Source organism: Opisthocomus hoazin, chromosome 15 (assembly GCF_030867145.1).
Source record: "Opisthocomus hoazin isolate bOpiHoa1 chromosome 15, bOpiHoa1.hap1, whole genome shotgun sequence".
Taxonomy (NCBI): domain Eukaryota; kingdom Metazoa; phylum Chordata; class Aves; order Opisthocomiformes; family Opisthocomidae; genus Opisthocomus; species Opisthocomus hoazin.
The window spans coordinates 22,329,756-22,350,659 of NC_134428.1; the positions used below are offsets into that span (position 1 = coordinate 22,329,756).

Here is a 20,904-nt window from a genome sequence, read left to right on the forward strand (position 1 = left end):
AACGGGGTGCAGTCGCAAGACGAGAAGGGAGGGAGCCTTACCGAGTTCAATTTCTCTATCCAGACAAAGAAATAAGCTTTATCAGTACAAGGCATTTCCGTAGTACACACAACCATACTGGCTAAAATGAAGAGACCAGGTTCACCACCAGTCTGAGCAATACAAGGAAAAAAAAAAATTTAGAGCAGGTGTAAGAGGGCTTTGCTAAGGCAGCTCGGACATACTGCTAAAGCAAAAGGGGAAGATTGCTCCACAAAGGAGCATACTCAAGAACAGGGCTCTGGAGCCCTCTTATGGCAGCTTGCTTTCAGCTTCCTCGGAGCAAAAACCCACGTAAACCTCACACTGTCTCTGTGTAGAGAAGGATACAACGCCATCGAGACAGGGTGGGAAGGAACATCATCTGGCTGGGAGTGAGCTTTAATAACACAAGCATTAAAACCCCACACTACCAGCTACTTGGCTGCTTCTGATGCGTGTGTGAAGACTGGACAAGCCCCATGTTTAAAGAGGGTGACAGAAGACAGGGAGACCAACCTCCTCCAGAGCTCAAGTGTTGCTTTAGCAATAGAAATTCATGCGGGGTGCTAAGGAAATTACCAAAAGCTACTGCCCCCATGCTAACAACTGCTCCATAAGCATGCCAGGCTGCCCAGTGCCATGCAGGAAGGCTGGAATGGTTTCATACCAACCCTTTCTTGATTCCTCCAGACCAGTAAGGTCTGATGGAGACACAGAGCTGTTACCGATGGGTCAAAACCTCTGCCCAGCACTCAGGGAGCAAGCGACGAGGAGGCTGCTTGCTGCTGGCAGGGAAGAGCACAGCTGGGCTCCAAAGGGGTTACAACGATTCCACAGCAGGGAAATATTTATGGAGGAAAGATGCTGAGCTGTGCATGTTTCCCAGGCTGGAGATGGTTTTAATTTACCTCTTACAAAAGCTGTGATTTTTTGTGCATGTTTTTGTTGAAAGCAACTATTTCAGGCTCACTTGCTCCCTCTGGTGTCACACATCTGCAGCTGATTCGGAATAAAAACTCCCCAAACCCACACAAACTACAAGGAATCCTGCTTTTTTCCCCCCTCTGGGAAAGAGAAGAAAATATTTATATGCATCAGCAATTACCACGGCCTTACCAGGCACAAAGCATTCTCTGACTACAGCATGCGAAGGACATTACAGATCTCTCCTAGAGTTCAGAGCTACACCCAGAAAGCGTCTCCTCCTCTTTTTTCCAGCTCTCCCCTTCCTTCAGAGACTGGTTTCTGCCTGGCTTTAGCTGAACTGCAACATCCACCATGCTCCTCTCTAGGTCTTCCTCTGCAGCAGCTCCCATGTGCATGGTTCATGTGAGTTGACATGCTGCTACTAAAAATCTTTGTTTAGACTTTTTTATGAGCAGAGGGATTTTAAAGCTAGGATAGTACCCTCATCGCTAGCTACACTGGAGGCTGGCACCCGACCACCTTGGGACTAGCTGTGCTCTGGGGGGAGGAAGCTGTACCTCATTAGCCCTCTCATTTCACTCCCCAACCTCCAGAAACCTTCACAGCCCCACAGACAAAAAGGAACCAGTCTTTACCATGATTAAAACTATCACCTCCCATCCAATATCGCCCGCCCAGGCATTTATTGGGTGCCACCTTGCCGTATAGCTCTTCCGCTTCTTTCTTCCAGCCTCAAGCTGCTCCTCCTTTGCTTTGCCTTTGTGTTTCTTCTCCTTTACTCTCACCATCGAGTTGCTGTCCGATGCTGCTATAGCACCGCAGGCAACCAAGACACTGGTTCTAGTTCCCCCTCTTCCCTTCGTGAGCTGCAACTGCTCTTCTCCCCATCCCCACCTGGGAGATGCCACACAGCAAGGCTGCCCAGCCCCTGCGTCCCCCTGCACCCTCCCAACACCGCAGCAGCATCGGCTGCCCCATGCCTCTTCCCCAAGCTGGCAGCAGCTTACCCAGCCTGGCAGAACCCCATCTTGGCCCACATGAGCAAGGTTTCCAAGCTCTCCTCATAATGCATCTACCCCACTTCACATTCTCAGATTAATACACACCTTGAAGGGAACCATAAATATTTGCCTGGATTTTCTGTTAATCTTGCCATGACACAGCTATTAGGATTACTGGAGCGCGGGTTGATAAGCAACGGGGTGGAGTGCTGGAGTGTTTCAGGAGATGACAGCAACATCTTGCTGTGTTTTACTGACGTGGATGCCTCAGTGACCTGCGCTAATCCACTTGGAAATTTACTATGAGAGAATAAAGAGTCTTAAAATATGAAGTGGGAGGTGGAGTGCTGCAGAGAGGAGTTTATTTCCAGACCAGCCTTTTCTAAGTATATGCATAAACAGCTGTATTCAATGCCAAGTGTGGAGTCAAAAACAGAAACGCGCAGAGAAGAACCCAGGGCAGGACCTTCCTGCACACCCACATCCACAAGCTTCGGTTCAGTAGTAGCAGTCGAGGAACCCCAGGTTACAGAGGAACCCTAGTCTATAGCATAGCCTTTCTCTCCGTATGTATGTACAGAACTGACTACCCTCGGCCTGTTTAACAAGCCACCGTGCCAAAGTGAAGGCTGTTTTGCAGAGTCCAGGACAAAAGCAGAGTTATAGATGCAGTGCTCACCTACAGCCCTGTTCACCCAGGTCTCTTACTCCTGAATATCAAGATGGTGCTAGTTTTCTCCACCAGCAAAATGAGCGTGACCCAGTGTAATGTCTTATGCTAGAAGTCCATCGAGCCCTGACCCCGCGCACAGGACAGGCGTGCTGCTCCTGCATGCTGCTCTCCATGGGCCAGGGACTTTGTCCCATTGGTGGTATTTCGTCTAATGGCTCTCTACATATTTTTCTTCTTTGAGTCTGTCCTGTGGCCTTTGAATCACACATGTTCTAAGGTTGTCTCTCCCCTGGTAGCGCTAATGAACGTGGCACATGATCCCCAGGAGAGCATTACCTATCAAATCCAGGCTACCTCTTCTTGCAGTCGGCTCCTTGGCTGTCAGCCAGCCACGTCTGTTCACACCTAGTCTGGCTTAGCCTGGGCAATCTAGTTGAATCACAGCTTGAAATGGTGGGGCTACAGATTGTAATGATGCTAAAGCAATAGGCTTCAACCCAGAGTGAAGCCAAAAATGACCATTAAGGTAGGGAGTCCTATAAAAGCATCTATTCCCTACATTAAAAATTCTACTTACAACTAAGTCTAAGATCTCCCTTCCTCCTTCTCGATTCAGATGTCCAACTTGATCCAAAAGCTCTAGGCTGTCTCAAAGCACAGGTTTTCAATCAGCTTTACCTTTTAGGCATTTAGTACTATCTTATCACCTGTTACATTTAAGATGCTACCTACCTCTCTGAAGGTGTACATCTACAGACTTACCAAGCGATCTCACAACTTTTCATAGAATCACAGAAGGGCAAGGGTTGGAAGGGACCTTAAAGATCATCTGGTTCCAAACCCCCTGCCATGAGCAGGGACATCTCCCACCAGCCCAGGGTGCTCAAAGCTCCATCCAACCTGGCCTTGAGCCCTGCCAGGGAGGGGGCAGCCACAGCTTCTCTGGGCAGCCTGGGCCAGCGTTTCACCACCCTCATGGGGAAGAATTTCTTCCTGATATCTAATCTAAATCTGCCCTCTTTTAGTTTACAGCCGTTCCCCCTTGTGCTATCACTACACCCCCTTGTGAAAAGTCCCTCTCCATCCTTCCTGTAGCCCCTTCAGGTACTGGCAGGCTGCTGTAACACCTTACTGTCAGGCAGGATTTTCAGACTGCAGAGAATACTTTTAAACTTTGTCTAAGGGTCTTCTAGCTTCCTGTCATTCTTGACTAGGAATCAGAACAAAACACTTGGTGTCACTAACGCCATAACATAAAGAAAATGCGATCTTTCTCTGACTGTACACGTCCCAGCACGCAAGTCCAAGGACTACAGCAGCTTTCCTGCTAATTGCATTGCTTTCACTTCTCCATGGTGATGTGAGGTACTTCAGAGGAACTACCCAGTCCAAATTTTAAGGATAGCATCTGTCATTGAGCCCGCAGAAAGCAGCGAGAAGGCGCACTGATACTCCAGGCATAGAAGAGAGGCACTCAGAGCAGAAAGCAATCTGGAGGAACACACACAAACAGATCACGGGAATTTTGCATCTTCCTGACAAGCAGTTGTAATGAGTCCATGTGGGAGACAAGTCAGCAGACCTCGGCCTGTTTTGGTACAGCTGTGCAGTTACACAACGTGTTACATACAAGAACAGTCCACCCAATGTACTGAGTAAATACCTCTGTTTTACATACCCAAATCAGCCAAGCCAGCCTTTCCCCACACCCTCTAACTCCCCAGCCAGTGCCTTTGGGCTCCGCAGGGTCGGGGCTGTTTATCCAGTCTCGCAGGCAATGAAAAAAATGAGAGAAAGGACATAGAGGAATGGCAGGGGAGTGTGTCTGTGCAGGCACACACAACACTAACATCGGCACTCGCTTCTGCAGATACTTTCTGGGCACTGGAGATGACAGATTCTCATTTCTATAAAAAAAAGCTGAAGAATAACCCTCAATTTGAAAATAACAATAATTGATCAGTGTCTTAGCCATGGCAACTTGCTACATATAACAGGATGCAGGCGCAGGATAACATGTCTCTTATTCAGCAGCTACTTCATTCCCATTTAACTTCCAGAGCTCACAGGAGGGAACAGAAAAGCTAACAGCCACATTTAATGCACAACAGCCTCTGCCTGATTGGGTCATTTCATTCCTCACCCCAGCTCCACTCTCAGCTGGACTTCCAGGCTGCCCCTCGCCGCGACAAAGATTTGAGCCGAGCGCAACGTGAGAAAGCGCCTACGCTTCCACCCGTATGGCCACGCACAGCTATCCCTTGCCAGTCATTTCCCTCCGGCGCGGGTCACCCACATTGGGACCGAGATAACTCATTTTCTACTACGCTTTTTAATTTATCTACTTACGGAGATAAAGCACAAGGAAGGCAATCGCAAGCATCACAGCAATAAGTAAGAGTTCAGATTTCAGCCAAGGAACCTGATCCACGTGTTCGGCAAGTACCCGGCGCTTGCGGCTGGTCCTTAGGGGATCACCTGCATTTCTCCATCTGAGCATCGCTTTTCCTCATTTGCACGCTTTGCCTTCATCACAGTGATCAGGAAAAGGAAAGTAAATAGAATCATATATAAGGCACTGTCTTTCAAAAGGCCACCTTGAGAGAAATACTTGTTTTTTTAGATCAGGGGTCAGCTTTGACTAGGCAAAGGGTGCTTTGCTTTTAGAGGACCAGCTCAAAACAGCTGCGTGAAGCCTCTTGTGCAGAACATGGTTTAGCCTGGCAGATGGAGATGCTAAGTAAAGCTCATTAATCTGTTATCACTTTCACCCACCCACAAAAATCCCAGTGGTCTGAAGTCATGGTTTTCTGACACAAATCTAGAAATCTATAGCTTGTACAACAGCTGCAACCAGAATAAAGTTCCAGGAGGAAAAAAATGCTTCATTTAATTACATGGGTAGGTCAGAATTAGAATTATTCAAGGCAGGGATCTCTTACAGTAAAACAAAGTTGCCTCTGAATGTATCTGCATGCTTGTTTGTGGTACAAGACTGGTAAAGTTACCTAATGACTCTGGCAAAGTGCCTGGTCTTTGCTCTGCCCACCCAAAATACACCACAAAGGGTTAAAGCCACAGGAAAACAACATCCTCCAAAGAGAAGCTTTTCTTAAAAAATACCCCGAGTTTCATGTGCAGACAAAGCAGCTACAAAAACGACTCCTTCACATGACCTCCCCTAACTATCCTCTACCCCAAACACGGGAACGGCCAGGACCAAGGCTGAAAACAACCACCAGAAAGCCGAGAAGCTGGCAAGCTGTTGTTCAGAGCTAGCTGGTGTCGTGCCTATCTCCATATCTAGAAAGGTTCAATGCTTTCATTTGGGGAGGCCAGGAGAAACTAAATATAGTAGCAGGCTACCAGCAAACAGACTGACTGGCACGGCTTCCAGCTACCTGAAAGATCCATCCCTCTCTTCGCAGGCCACTCCAATAGCTGCAATCCTTTCCCTTCTTTGGGGAGAACGTGCCGGAATGAGGCACTTTTGGGTTTTACTCGCACGGATAATTGCATACACAAACTTTAGGATGGAGGCAATGCAGTAACACCACCGATACTCTTCTCGTCTCACTCAGGGGGGGATCATCTGGCTCTTTCAGATTGCTTTTTTTTTTAATTAAGCCTGACATCCACTTGCAAATCGGAGGTAGCACCCTTGTTTCATGAGCCAAGAGCCAAGGCAAGGCCTCTTGCAGCAACTGCCTCTTAGCAGAGCAGAGACCATCCTAGAGCATCTGTTTTGTTTTAACCTCTGCCCTTTAAGGAGGGCCCAGAAGGGGGGGGGGGGGGGGGAATCACCTTCTAGCTGCAGACCAGCTTTGTTGGTTTGTATGAGGCTGGATATCATGGCGAGGCTTTTCGATACAGAAAAGGCCTTGGGGAGAGATGCTCACCTCCCGGCTTCTGAATGCCATCTCTGCCACTAACAGCCCACGGATATTGTGTTTTAAGCAGCAACCCTGAAGGCAGACCCCAATTTCGACCAGGCTTTCAGATTTAGCTTAAAGGCATGCACGCTTCCTAGACCAAAAATGAGGTCAAAGAAGCTTCTTTTGAAAAAATAGAGCAATAAAGCATTCTTCCAGATTAGCTTCACAGAGGATAAATCACTGAACAAATACAACCATCTTATCTTGTTGGCAAATGGTATGTCGCAGTGTCCAGCTTTACAGGAAATATGTTGGTTGGTCTGGAGGGCAAACTGACTTTTCATTGTCTAGAAAAACGCTGCTCTTCACTTTTTACAAGACTTGTTTGTTGTTAAAAAACCCATATGATCTCCAAGGAGTGCCAAGCCTGCTTTGCCTCCTGCCTCTCAATGCTTCCCCCAGTGCCTCGGGACTTCCTAGCAACCTCGTGGCAGAAATGCGATCCATCTCCTTTTACGAGCAGGACAACTTGCTTAAAACAAGATCCCAGCTGCTCTCCCACCATTCCCAAAACAGATGGGCAGCAGCAGCCATGGGACCCCACAAATGCCAGGGGGAAGGTGGGGGAAGCAGGCAGGGCTCTCCCAGCACACGGAGGTAAAGCTTTCCCCAAAGCCTCCGTTTTCGGCCTCGATTTGTCCCTTCTAAAGTCAAACACTAAGAGCACCCAGCAAGGAAAGCAGCCACCGAATAGCTAATGGGTGGTTACAGAAACGTCGCTGGCTGTGGAATCCAGCGGCAGCTATGCCTGTTCAGTATTTTGGCACTGATTTATGACAAGTGTACTTGCCTTTCCATTAGCCGCAGCTTTCTCGGCTGACCCGTCGTCTCAGAGAGGCAGACTCGACATTAAACTCCCATCAGTGTTCAGTACCACTGACCTCATCCCCAAAACTTGTGGCGATGTTTTACATCAGCCGGGGCCGACGCATTCCATTAATGCTCCCCCGACTCGGGGAAACATCTGCTCTGTTTACACTGGTAGCAGCATGGAGACCACTTAAGCATCACCTCTGCTCCCCGGGCTGGCAGCAGGAGGAGCAGCCACACACGGGCCAGGCCCTGGACCTTCTGGCCCCCAGCATGACGACCCGGCCGTTAGTTATTCGTCAGGGCAGAGGTCGCTTAAACCATCAAGGCGCAGGAGAGGTTATGTAGTCGCAAAGAAGGTGGTTTCCTTCAGGCCAGAAGTGCAAGCGCGAGAGAGGTATTTGTGCTGACTCTAGCTGAAGATGAACAGGCTGATGGGAAATAAGGAAAGATTAAAGAACGCTAGAAAAAAATTCAATTTTTTTTAACCCCGATGGTTTTAGGGATTCATATGTTCAGGCACAGATTCAACGGACACGGCTGATCCATGCAGGTTAGAGCTCACCTCTCCCTGCGCCACCTCTCCAAACGCATCTCACCGGAGTGCTGCGTGCCCAGCCCACCCTCGCACCCCTCGGCTCCACGGCCAGGGCAGGGGTCCCTGCACGGGGCCTCTTCCCACAGCGATGGTAGGAGACAGAATGCCTTCCTGGGAGCAAAGCACAGCTCGTCCAAAACAACCCCCCCCAGCCCCCAAATGTGCCCCAGCCTTACACACCACAGCTTACCAGCTTCTTACTGGGAAAGCCCAAGAGCTCCAACACCCCTCTTCAGGTAGGAGCTGCTGATTTAGCAGGACCACGTGCCAGCTGGTTACAGCAAGTCTCCACCAGATCAAGGGGATGCTACTCCATATCTCCCCAAGGATTTTTGGCAGCTAAGACCTCCAAAAGGAGTCAAACCTGTGGCAAAACCCTAAAACGCTTGTTGCTCCCACTGTTCCAGTGTCAGGCGTGCATTAAATTAACACCCCATGTCTTCTGTTGCTGCTGGAAGCTTTCTTTTCTATTAACCATCGAGTCAAGGCTAAAGTTGCTAACAAGCCCGTCAGGATACATAAAAACCTACAGTGGCCTTGGAATATTTGACAGCGTCTGTCACCAACAGAGACAGAGTGCACCACATGTGGGGACGTGCAGCAAGGGTCATAAGGTTTTATTGTAACAAAGGCAGGAATAAGATTGGCTGTTTCTGTCACTGCTCATTTCACTGGTACGTGGATTTGGTGCATTTTTAGATTTTCACCCTCTTAGAGAACTTTTCAGAGCTCAGCCTATGAGCTCACACAACCGTTAACACAACAGGGCCACAAAAAGACCTTGATTCTCAGAGGTCTTCAGCACTAAACCCACTATTCAAATGCCCCTGTAAACGAGCAAGAAATCCACCCCCAAAACACCTTTTTTATTCTTTAAACTGTACACTAATGGAGGCTGGTTTGATTTGGGCTGTGGCAGGCAATTCAGTCAACCCAACCCCACTGATGCTGAACGTGATGGCAGTTATCGGGGTGGGAAGAGAATAAGAAACATATTTTCTCTTGATCTTCTGTAACACATTAGGGATGAGTGACACGATCTGCACAAACACTCCCTGTTTTTCACCTTGTTCCCAGAGTCCAAAGTGTCAGCAGCTCACAGCTTTGCCAGTTCCACCACAAAGCTAAAACATTGACTTAAAGCATTTTAATCTAATCCTCTTTCAACCAAAGAGATGAAAAATCAGAAGAGGAAGAAGCTGGCACCGAGTGAGACAATTCAAATTGTCCCTTTCCAGTTCCTTAATTCACATGGTAGGGGACAACCACAGCTGGGAATTTCCATCTCTGGAGCAATTAAAGGAAATTAAATTCATGGAATTAGGCCTTATGCACTCAAAGCTTCATTAACCCTGTCTCCTTTTAATTAAATATGTGCACATGAAATTTTGGACAGAGAAAGCATTTGCCTTACTGACAATGCTCGGTTTTAATGGCAAATCAGTACTTGCCTTTTAAGAAAATAAAGAATATTGGGGTCGTAAACTCTAGACCTCTCCAGCTCCACAACGGCTCTGTTAAATACGTGGTAGAAATTACTGCCTATCATCAGCTCCCACTTAACAGGAACGTCTGCTCTCCCTCAAACGCCCCAAGCTGCACGAGCAAAGCTCTGCTTTGGGCTCACTTCAAGATTACAGGCAGCCCCATCAACACCACGGATAAAATGCGAGCCAGGATTTAAGAGCCCTACACTTGCTATGATCAGTTAGAGAAATGAAGTTGGCTGACTACAGGAGGATAGATTTCTCAGCCCACGGAGAAGAGATTAGAGTAGCTAGCCTCTCTTTTAAACACCGTGCGTCACTACACAAGGCTCAGGCAGGCGCCCAAGGCGGTGTGAAACTAGGACAGTTTAAAGGATAATCTTTGAAAGGGGACATTGTCGAGTCTGCCCAGCCTAAACCTCCAGCTCGCTTGGTGCGAGTTACCACCTGACCCGCGAGGGAGTCACGCCGCTCACGAGCCGGCCTCCCAGCTTGGTTGAGAATACAAATGAAGCTACCAGCTTATCTGGATGCACAACCGTCTAGCAGGGACTGAGCACAAATTGCTTTGATGTTTCCCCATACTCAGCCAAAAGTGTCACCCAACTGATGCACGCCCAGGCGGTCACACATACTGGGACCAGCAACGAGGAGAGGGAAGAAACACACAGTCCCTCCCCCTGCCTCCAAGGGGCTGCAGAAGTCCGCCGCCTCGAGCCAGCCACCTCACCGAGGGACATCCTCTCGTCCCCTCCTCGCTAGCAGGCACATTTATACGAGCCTCCCAGCTCATGAATGGGGAGACTGCGTCGTGACTCTGGGAAGGGTTAGGCTTTGGTTTGTCTTTTCTTTTCAAGCATCTTTTTGGGAGACGGACCTCGGTCTTTTGCCAGCACATGCTAGCCAATTTTGTATTTGTGGTTTATTGCTTACCTATGTATTTTAGCTGTTTTAACTATTTCGAAGAAGACAACAGCAGCAGGCGTTTACTTCCTCTGTCACTTCCCATAAGAGTCGATATGTTTCGCAGTGACACTTCCCCTTTCACACTTGCCCCTCTCTCAAGGAGTAAGCTAACGCGCCAGCACAACTGTTTGTGCAAGGCCTCCGAGGGATGGTGGATCCCTAAGGGGATGCTCTGCCCAACTGAGTGAGCAAGCACAGCTCCACTGACCAGACGCAGGATAGACAGGCAATTCCTTACGCTTACGGCAGCCCAGGATTCGCAGGTTAATTGCTGCATCCCCAAAATAACGTTCTCATTCTGATTTCATAGCAGCCATATTCTCTCATCTGAAGCATGGAGAGCTGTTTGCTGCTACCGGATGCCCTTGGTACTACCAAGGACAATCTGAACGCATCGAGTGTGACAGGCTGTACCGTGAATGCAAAAATAAACACAGCCACTTACGCTTCCTCAGCCTTTGACACCAATGAGGGAAGGGGCTTCATACTACAGCTCCAGCACTGAAGAGCACAGGAATTTTGTGATACTTGAAGTGCTACCAGGCAGAACACAACATCTCACTCCATTGCTCTGCTCCTGGAAACTACAGGTCCATTAACCTTTTTGTGTGTGCGGGAGATGGTCTTTCCCATCTGCATGCAGCAAGTAAGCGAGGAGGACACACATGGTGAACGTGCACAGGTATGCTGTCGGGTGAAGGAGCCCATTTCCAATGCAAAGAGTTCTGCTCCCTGGTTCTGATGCTATCATTTTATGGTGACAACATTTCCTGACCCAGTTTCTATCTTGCTCCTCATTCCTCTGCTACAAGTAGTAATCAGCAATGTCAGTATTCTGGCCGAATTGCTACGGCCCCATTAATAATGCAAGAGTAGTAACAGAGAGCAAGCAGAAGAAAAGAGGCTTGAAGGTTAAAGGCAGTAAGAGAATGCATTTGGGGGGGCACTGGAAGAGGAGGGAGGAGGAGAAAAAATGCTGGTCTACTGAGATTATGAACTGTATACTTCAAAACATATAGTTCTTTTCAGGTGGAAGTGGCAAGTGAGTCAGTCATGGCTAATTAGAAGATAATATGCAAATAAGAATGACACACAGAGGTGATTTTTACCAAATTAGAAGAAAACTACTGTTTCACCTTCCCCTTCCCCCTCTAAACTTGCTGTCTCACCACTTGATGTTCCTGTTTCTCCGTTACTCATGTTTCAGAGGTCAAGGACAACCTGACATCCCACACATGACACACACTGAAGCTCCCTCTCTCCAGAGGGACTTCTGCAGGGACCGGCCCGTACCTGCCCACCTACAGCCAAACCTCTAACGCCAGTAATCAAGCTGCTCCTGGTGCACCTTAAACAGCTTCAGCAGAGCCTCCGGTTATGACATGTACTCTGAACCTAAAACAGTGGTGGATTTCCATAGGTAACAGCATCTTCCTGTGCTTCCAAGGCCAAGGATTCTTCTCCAGCACAGGTAGCAGCTCCCTTGGCAGCAACAGCTTCACCACCACGCCAGGCACACAAGCCTCCCAACTGTGCTGAACAAAGCTGCTGGAACTGCATCCTCAGCTGCATCACCTATCACCTGAAAACTTCTTCCCCCCCCACTCTTTTCTCTCTTCCCATTACATTCAGCATAGAAATAAAAGTAATAACGGAGCCTACAGGATTGGTGCTGATTCCTCAGCTGTTCCTATTGCTGAATGAAAAGACTCACACTGACCGCAGAAGGGCTGAACTGCCTCCTGCATGCCAGGAAGGTGGCTTGTTGGGGATGACTCTGGTCCAACACCCACAAGCAGGCATCTTCTAAAGGGGCTGACAGTCCCTAGTTTTCTTGAGGATTTGCAAGACACACGAGCTAACTTCTAAAGCTCTTTTAGCAGAGCTGAGCAGCCACACTAGTTTTCTCCTGGTGTTTGGCATTTACAGCTTCCTACACGGTACCAGGCCTCTTGTTAGTGATGATGTATGAACCGAAACAAAACACGTGCTCTTTCCATTAGCTGAAATCACACACGCCTCTCCCCCTTGCAATATATATTCCAGTACATCAGCTTATCAATATTATTATCTAACTGCAGCATAGCTCACTGTCACTTCTGCGAACTACTCCAAAGTCCTCCGGCATGAAGGGCTCAGATGACCACCCAGAAGGGATAAAAAGCCAGCAGGCTCACTGAGATGAGCTCATGAAAGAGTGGCAAAGGAGGAAAAAAGACTGGAAAAGATCAGCCTCAGCACTACGCTGCTTTTTCAAAGAGACCTTTCAAGTATCACTTCCTCTGCGGAGAGGAAGTGAGAGGAGAGCTGGAGGTTCTCCGATACAAACAGTTTCCCCTCCACAACAATGATATAAAAGGATGGGTGTTTTTAAAAAGAAAAAAAAAAAAGAAGAAAGCAGGCCAGCCCTAAGCACTCTGTGACCAAATTAGGAAGCAAACTCTACTGAAGCCTCCAAAATGGACATCATCTGCAGCAGCCTTGTATTAGCTCAGGAAGTCTGATGACTGTGTCATCTGCTGAAATCTGTTTATGTGCAAACAGAAAGGAGAAGCAAAACACCTCCTTGCACTACACATGCCAGGTTAGGCCATCTCAGTGCTCTGGCCCGAAGGAGACAGCTGTCAGCTGCCCCAACACAATGCTATGGAAAACCTCCACAGCTGACTCACGCCCCTCCAAAGATAACTCTGCCCTGGAAGCGCTAAGGTACAGCAAGATGAGGTGTATGCAGAGACTTGGGGTTTTTTTAGTGCATTTTTTAACTGGTTAGCTGTGGCAGATGAAGCTGAGGTTACAGAGCAGTGATTACTACGACAGGAATGTGAGGGGGAGGAAAGAGGGAAGATGTAGCTTCTTGACTAAGGTCAGAATAATGTTTTCAATTTAGCTTGGGAACAGCCTTTTTCCATCCTCTCCAATGTCCATTTCCACTGCAGCAACAAAACGATAACCCTGCTCTGATGCTCTGCAAGTAGCACCGGGCAGAGTTTTACCCTTAAACTCACCCCTGCTGCCGCGCAGGGTACCCGTACCGAGCTCCCACAGCGGTCCCAGGGCAGCTCGGTGGCATCGCTACCTGTGGCGAAGACAGACAAGTGGCAGAGGATAAGTTACTTCACTCTTCAAAAACCAAACAAATCAAGCAGTCTGAGCGCTCCGGTCGGTACAGAGGTTTAGGCTTTCTCCCTGATGTTAGGCTGATCGCATTACATTACTCACTCTCTTGCTCCCTGCACGAAATGGAGGAACACCAGTCCTCCCTTTCTCTTTAAAAAGAGGAAAAAGCAAAGCTTACGGCTCACCTCACTCTGCTCAACCCTCAGCACAACTACAACCTCCGGGGTCCTTCCAGCCCCAGCAATTTGGCTACAGGACCACTCCAGCAACTTGCCACATTCAAGACAGCTCGGGACCTTTCACACCAGCCCCGTGTGGAGTCCATCAGCTTGTCTCCAGAGTCCCTGTCTTGCATGTCTGTACCAACTGCTGAGCCTGAAGCTTGCACCCCCACCTGAAGTTGCCTTCAGCTTATTACCTCCAGACCTTTCCTCGGCAAAGGACAAAGCTATGAAGGGAAGATAGCACTGCTACCTCTCACAGACCTGACAAAGAGGTATTCACTGGTCAGTAAGCAGTGGGAGAACTGCCTTTTCACTGAATGGATATTGATATATAAAGGCAGAAAGCAAGCACAGGAGTAAGCTTTATTGCTTGAAATTGCACTGACTTGGTCTATTTTTAAGAAGGACTAGTTTTGAGTTTTTGCTTTCAGCAGCTTTCCCAACCCCCCCCTCTAAGGGACAGATACCCCATTTAAACTGACCTCTATCCTCAGGTCCATTTCCAGGCTGGGCTTCACCCTCTCCTCTGTCAGACTCATTTATCAAGTGAAGCATTTCCACATACCACTGCATAAATAGACTTGACCTTGTAAAAGCAGCAGCACCTGAGCTCCCACTGATGGAGTCTCTGCACCTCCCCACGGCAACGAACCCAGCCTGCTCCTACCCTTTTTCCAGGTGAGGTACTCTTGGAGCTCCTACAGCCCCTTCCTACGTGTCCCAGGGAAGGGTGGCAGGTCTATAGACAAGGCAAGGAGGGATTCTGGGCTGACCGCTGGGCCTTCTCTCTGGAAAGGGACATTTAGGAGCCAGCTACTGCTGGCACCACTCAGTTCTTGTCACTGCCCCTGGCCCACACCAAGCATACACCAAAGAGCAAGCTATAGCAGTTCCCCCCTGGGGGGACAACTCACTCCTCGTCCCTGGCTTACCTAGATGTTCCCTCCCAGCCAGGGAGCAAGCTGTGAGCATGCACCATCCAGCTTCCACGGAAGCAAGGCAAGCCCCCAGCACGTGGCTTTCCCTTGTTCCCCTTACAGTTTTCCCCCCACAGAGGTATCCAAAAGTATCTTGCCCAGCATAAAGCTCGGAGCGAGAAGATCTCCCGACTCTCAGCACTCTTCATGCAAGTTTGACCCTAGACGCCTCAATGGGACAGACCACGTGGCTCAGCACACGCGCACTCGTCCTACACGGGGACTGTACTTTTAAGGCTTTGCTGTACCAGGAGCACTCGCCTGTTATCTGTCTTCCTTTAGGACTTGGCAATAAGATCTGCTGGGGTGTTATCTGCCACCTACAATCACCTCAACCCCACCTTCGGCCTTGGTCCCTCCCTCCTGCCCATCCCTTTGAGGAGAGATACGGAAATCACCGGCGTTCCCGCAGCAGCACTGCCGTCGATAGCATCGCTGCTCGCCCTGCCTGCGGCACAGAGCACCGCCGCTGCAGACGGGTTTCAATGTCCTTTTATGGAAGAAAAATGAAAATCGCCTGCCCGTGGAGTGCCTCAGAGCCAAGCCGAGATGACAGACGGAAACTTGCCATTTGTTGTGGTTTTGGCAGTAACAGCGTGGAGCGTGTTCCCATGTGCACCGCTCATTTAAAAAGGGTGCAGCGAAGCCACTGAGCTGGAGGAGAAAGCTCAGAGCTCCGGAGCAGGAGGTTTCAAGGATGCAGCGCTGAGGAGGAAGATGGCAGAGTCATGAAAAGATGGCTCAGACTGTTCTGCCAGCCCAGACAAGCATGAGACAGGCCTCCGGACAAAAGCATACGCAGGCACGAGTGCTCCATTCCCAAACCCCCCCAGTATGGCATGCAGCAAGGTCCTCCACACTGCGTTTCCCTTTCTTCCTCATCCCAACAAATTCTGCTAAGCCGCATTTACACAGACACAGGAGGATGAGAATTTAAACACAGGAATTGGTTCTTGAGGTCACTGCCACCAGAAAGAAGTTACAGGGGTCTGCCATAAACGAGTGCCACCCTTTGGCTCCTCTCCACTAAAGCTGTTGGACTAAGCTCTAAGTAACAATCAAATCTAAATCAACAGGCTCAGGGAAAAGCATACAGAGAACAGCAGTAAGAATGGCTGACCAGAGAATGAGATGGGGCCATGGGACCTTCAAAATGTTTGCGCTGCTGTCAGGAAGCTGAATGAGACAGCAGACTCCAACAGCTGGGAAAACATGTTGCAAAACAAGGAGAATTAAGTAATTCTCCATATGTGCATCCTACTCCGAGGCATTCTGGACAAGCTCAATTTCTCTCAACCAGAACAATTTTTTTTTCCATGTAGCACACGCACCCTGCCAGTGACAGATCTTGATATGGTTTAAGCCTAAACCCATAGCGCATCTGGAGTTGGGCAGGGCAGCTCCGGGCAGCAACAGGGCAGCCTCCAGCGCAGAAGTCATGGGCCCCGTGGTACGCGTTGGACGACGTCCTTGGAAGGCTATGTCATCCTGAACACATCCCCTGCTGCCAGGGACTTGATTACACAAACATTTCCCCCGGCACCCTACAAAACCCTTGTAACTGGACCAGAGGTGGCTGGGGCTGTCTTGTTACCTAGCTCTGAATCACAAGCAGCTGCACGTCCCATCACTGCGCCAGGTACAGAGATCACAGGCGCTGCAGTATGTCCCTTAGCTCCTTCACAGAATCCCAGCATGGTAGGGGTTGGAAGGTGGACTCTGTGGGTCACCCAGTCCAACCCCCTGCCCAAGCAGGGTCACCCAGAGCAGGCTGCACAGCACCGCGTCCAGGTGGGGCTGGAATATCTCCAGAGAAGGAGACTCCACAACCTCCCGGGGCAACCTTCTGGAATGTTCAGTCTGGTTGATCACGCAACAATTTATTTCAGCAAGGCCACTCACAAAGTTGCTGCAAACTGTACAACACAACTTAATGCTTATTAGCATAGGTTGTGGATGCGGTGTTAGCACCCTGCTAAGAGAAGCCATGTTCAGACACAGCTTGCTAGGCAGAGCTCTGTACAAGCTTAAACCTGTCTCGCTTCCAACAGAAAATGAAGGTTAAAATCAGCTGGGTGCTTGTTTTCCCAGCCAGCACCTTGAAATTAATCCTGAGACATTTTAGCAGCTTAAAAAAGTCCCCTCAAACACTGCGTCTTAGTTCTGCAAATCAGAAGTACACGCAAGGCTTGCCGTGGCCAGGGAGCCCAACCCGAAAGTGAAAACAGCAGAAGAGGGAAGATTTTCTCCATCTGCCGCAGGCACACCGATGGTCACGTTTGCAGCGTGCCAGTCTAGACGCCCAGCAGGCAAACCCACTCCCAAACACCGCTAACAGGGTGCACCGAGGAGCCCCGAGCAAGGGACGAGCTGCCCGGTACCAGGGCAACGCAATTTTGCACCCTGCAGCCATACGCCAGCACCCATTTGCATCCAGCCGAGGCAAACGACTCAGCACCGTAAAGTAACAAACATGCTAAGCTACGCAAAGGAGTTTTGAGTCTTGGAAATGTCCCTGCACTGTGGCCTGGCTATGAAATGAGTGTGGAGGGTTTCAAGCTCTCCGGCACCCAGAGGGACATGCGTTATTTCCATGGCAACGGCAGCTTTCACCTCCCCATCTCTTCGCTGGCTGAAAGCCCTGCAGTGCTTTGTGCTGAGACTGCAAAGAGGGGAGACGATGTCCCCCACCCACAACACGGCACCGGGGAGAGCAGCGAGCAGCCCACGAACAAAAGCCTTGTCTTCAGCAACAACACGAGGCCTTGGGAGGAGGGAGGCAGAGCAGAAAGGGTGGACTTCCTTTTCTGGGGGGAACAGCACTTCCCCCAGTGTGCAAAAGTGCACGCTCACTTCCCAGTGCTGCACAAGCCAACCAGCAGCGTGTGTCTTTCCTAGCTTCACCAGAATTGCCAGCTTTGGTTTGCTGTCTCAGAGCACAGGGGGGAGAAACACGCATCATTAGAGATGAGAAATTCGAGCACTGCTTCCACCCAGGGATCCCTGTGCGGAATAAGATGGAGGTTGACCGAGCCGTCTGGCAAACCCTCCCATCGCCGGGAAGCCTGGCTCCACGTGTAGTCAGTGACCCATTATAGAGCAAAACCTCAAAATTCAAACAGGTCTGAGCAAAAGCTGCCTCCACCCCAGCACCAGCTCCGACTGCACACACACACAGAGCAGAACACATCCGTAGGGTGACTTGGGAACGGTTTTCTTTGGCTAATTAAGCTCTTCCTCCACCCTGCAGCTCGTGATATTAAGATTCAAGCCCTGGCCACCTAACTGGGAGCCAAACTTCACGCCCCACAGCTGGAGCCACGGTGGCCCTGGCAGATGGTGCTGGCTCATCTGCATGCTCTCCATGCAGCCGTTCAGTCACAGCAGGCGACCGGCAGCTCTGCCCGTTGCTCGGGTTACAATTAGCCACATTTTGGTCCCTGCAAGGTGCAAATGACTGGAACTACAGGTGAGATGCATAAGCAGTGACCTGGGTACACACAGAGCTGCTCTTATTATCGAGCTCAACATACATATATACAGCCAAAATGCAGGCTTCCAGCTGGTTCCCATCACTTGCTTTGCAATTCATCCATAGCTGGCCCAAATACGAATCAACCTCTCTGGAAGATTTAAAGGAAAGCCTGAGTATCAACATGAACTCTCCAAGCAAGACAAAGGATCCAGGTGATGGAGCACAGAAATACAACAGAACCACCATCTGGTCCTCCCCCTCCCCACCCTTGAGGAGCCCTGAGGTTTCAGGAGAGGCACATTTTGACCTTTCCCTTTCCACACCTCCCCTCGCTCTAGGTTCAGCTGTGCAAGTGCAGCCCTTCCAACCCGAGAGGGACTCCTTCCAGGATCAGTCATCACCACCTCCGAGGCTGCCAGAGGCACTGCTAGCAAAGCTAACGCATCCTCTCCAACCTCTGCAGAGTTCCCCAGATTAGCCCTTTCCTCCCTAAGGGCAACAGTTTCCGGCAGGCAAGAGCATTAACCAAAATTTGTCATTCTGTAGAAAGACAAGATAGCGGGAATATGCAGAACGGCTGCAGCTGATGCTGTGAGGCAACACCACATCCTGCTATCCGAACTCCTCACCCCCGACTTCAAATCCTGAAGTCGTTCAAGATTTCTAAGCAGAACACAAAGCTACTCAGCAGATTTTCAGCTAATGAATCAACACAAGCTGTCCAGGAAACCAGAAATCCAGCCCACTGGAATGCTGCAGCCCCAGGGAGGGGGGACAGGCAGTATGCTAGGAAGGAAATGAAACAGCAGACCAGAAGGAAAGGAACATTTCAGCACTGACCCCTCTTACCATAGTTACTGTGGCGCACTACATATTTTAGGAAAAAAAAGCAGCTTCAATTCATTTCTCACATTGAAGTGCTCATGTTCTTCAACCCTGAATTTTGTTCTGTGGTGCTGACATATGTACATTTTGAAAACAACTTGTTTTTTGCAGAAAAAATATGTTTAAACATGAAACAACATTGCCACCTAGTGACTAGCAAACCTCCTTGCTCATGATACTTCATGATACCATCAGAAGCACGTTTCTTACCCAAACGCTAGAGGTGGATGCTAGCAAAACAGCTCTGGAGACTCAAGATCTAAAATGCAATTGTGCATCTTTCGTAAGCAGCTTTCCCTCACACGTAAGTTCAATTTTCACTACAGAATGCAAAGTTCAGTGCTGGCAACTTCAGTTTCTCCAAAGAAGAGAATTTGACTTCCTATTACTTCCTCAACACAGGCAAATGGTGGTGTCGCATCAATAAGAGAACCCGGCAGCTACAGGCATAAGGTTAAGGACCCCAAGAGGAATTTCAGTGATTAGCCAAAATCTCTGCTAGGGGACAGGCAGTTCCCTGAATATTGCATGAGAATTCATTGCTGTGGCTAAAGTTACACAAGGTGCCTTGTAGCTTCAGCGCTAAACCCTGACACTGTACTGGCCTCAGCTCACTGGCACCAGACGGAAGTGGGGTTCTGCATGCATTCGGGACACTGGGAAACACATTTCTTTGCTTCTGTTTTCCCCAGAACAGATGGTGCAGAAGCAGCAGCAGCAAGTTTTCCCCACTCCGTCCCTGCTTTGGGCCTGAGGATCCTACTGTTATGGCTATTAGCAAACTTTGAGAGAAGCACAAAGATCTTCTGCTCTTTGAATGGACACTTTCAGCGAGCTCTTCAAACAACTTTTTTGTCACTTCAAGCTGAATCCGTATTCAGGCGACAGCATAACAGAAAAATGCAGACGCTAATTCTCTTAACGATAGCGTGTAAGGCTGTTTCAGCTCTTTCTCCAGGTTTCATCAGATTCAGAATTGCAATTTGCTTTTATGCCTCAAACACCCAGCTCCCTGTTGACCTAAAACATTTTTGTATATGTAAGACAGCAACCTAAGGCATCTAGAAGCTTTTTTTAGCCAGCACCCAGAAAGGAATACTGTTGTCATCTTTATCAACAGCGCCCTGAAATTCATCTGTCAAGTCACACAATTTTAGAGGACCTTCAGCAGGATCCAGCAAATACTTTGACTGCTGCCCCATGCAGCGACATTTGATATTCATTCACCTGCTACTAGGAAGTGAGAGTTGTCCTCCCAGCTCTCCTGCCCAATGCTCCAGAAGAGACCAAATGGCAAGCATCCCCCAATTACCTTTCTGCAGCGGGGATTAGGGCAGCTGAACCGCTTCACATCGTTGTCCAGTAGAGCTGGGAAGTTACAGAACGGACACCTGCACCCCAAAACAAGAAGCCATTAATGCAGTGCCAAACATATCTGTGATGGAAGAGGATTCAGTCAAATAGCTATGTGCTTGTTCATAGGGCTGCCAACCAAATGCCTGCCACCAGGATGTGCTGACTACTGCCTTTTTGCTCATATTTCTTCAATCACTTTCCTGTTTGCAATCAAAATATTATATGCTCAGCACTGCTTTTGACTATGTAATTTAGAAGATCAGCACAGAGCTGGCAAGCAAGTCTTGGGGGAGACAAGTCTATTGAATTTTAATCTGCTCCTAGTCAAAGGCAGACCAACCTGAGTAAGAACAGAGCTGGGAAGACAGAAGCCTGCATTTATAACACATCTTTGAAAGCTACCTATTGCGTAGTCAGCACACCCTTAGGGTTTTGGGGAACAATTTTCT

The 20,904-nt window shown here is 49.0% G+C and overlaps 1 protein-coding gene across 5 annotated transcripts in view; it reads right to left on the reverse strand.

The window, feature by feature from the left end:
• The window catches only part of RNF216 (ring finger protein 216), an 81,788-nt gene that overhangs the window by 29,967 nt on the left and 30,917 nt on the right, over positions 1-20,904 (reverse strand). For all 5 annotated transcript variants that reach the window (XM_075436501.1, XM_075436499.1, XM_075436500.1 and 2 more), the window contains exon 13: positions 20,412-20,490. In XM_075436501.1, the coding sequence (XP_075292616.1) occupies positions 20,412-20,490 (79 nt within the window). The remainder of the gene's footprint in view (positions 1-20,411; positions 20,491-20,904) is intronic.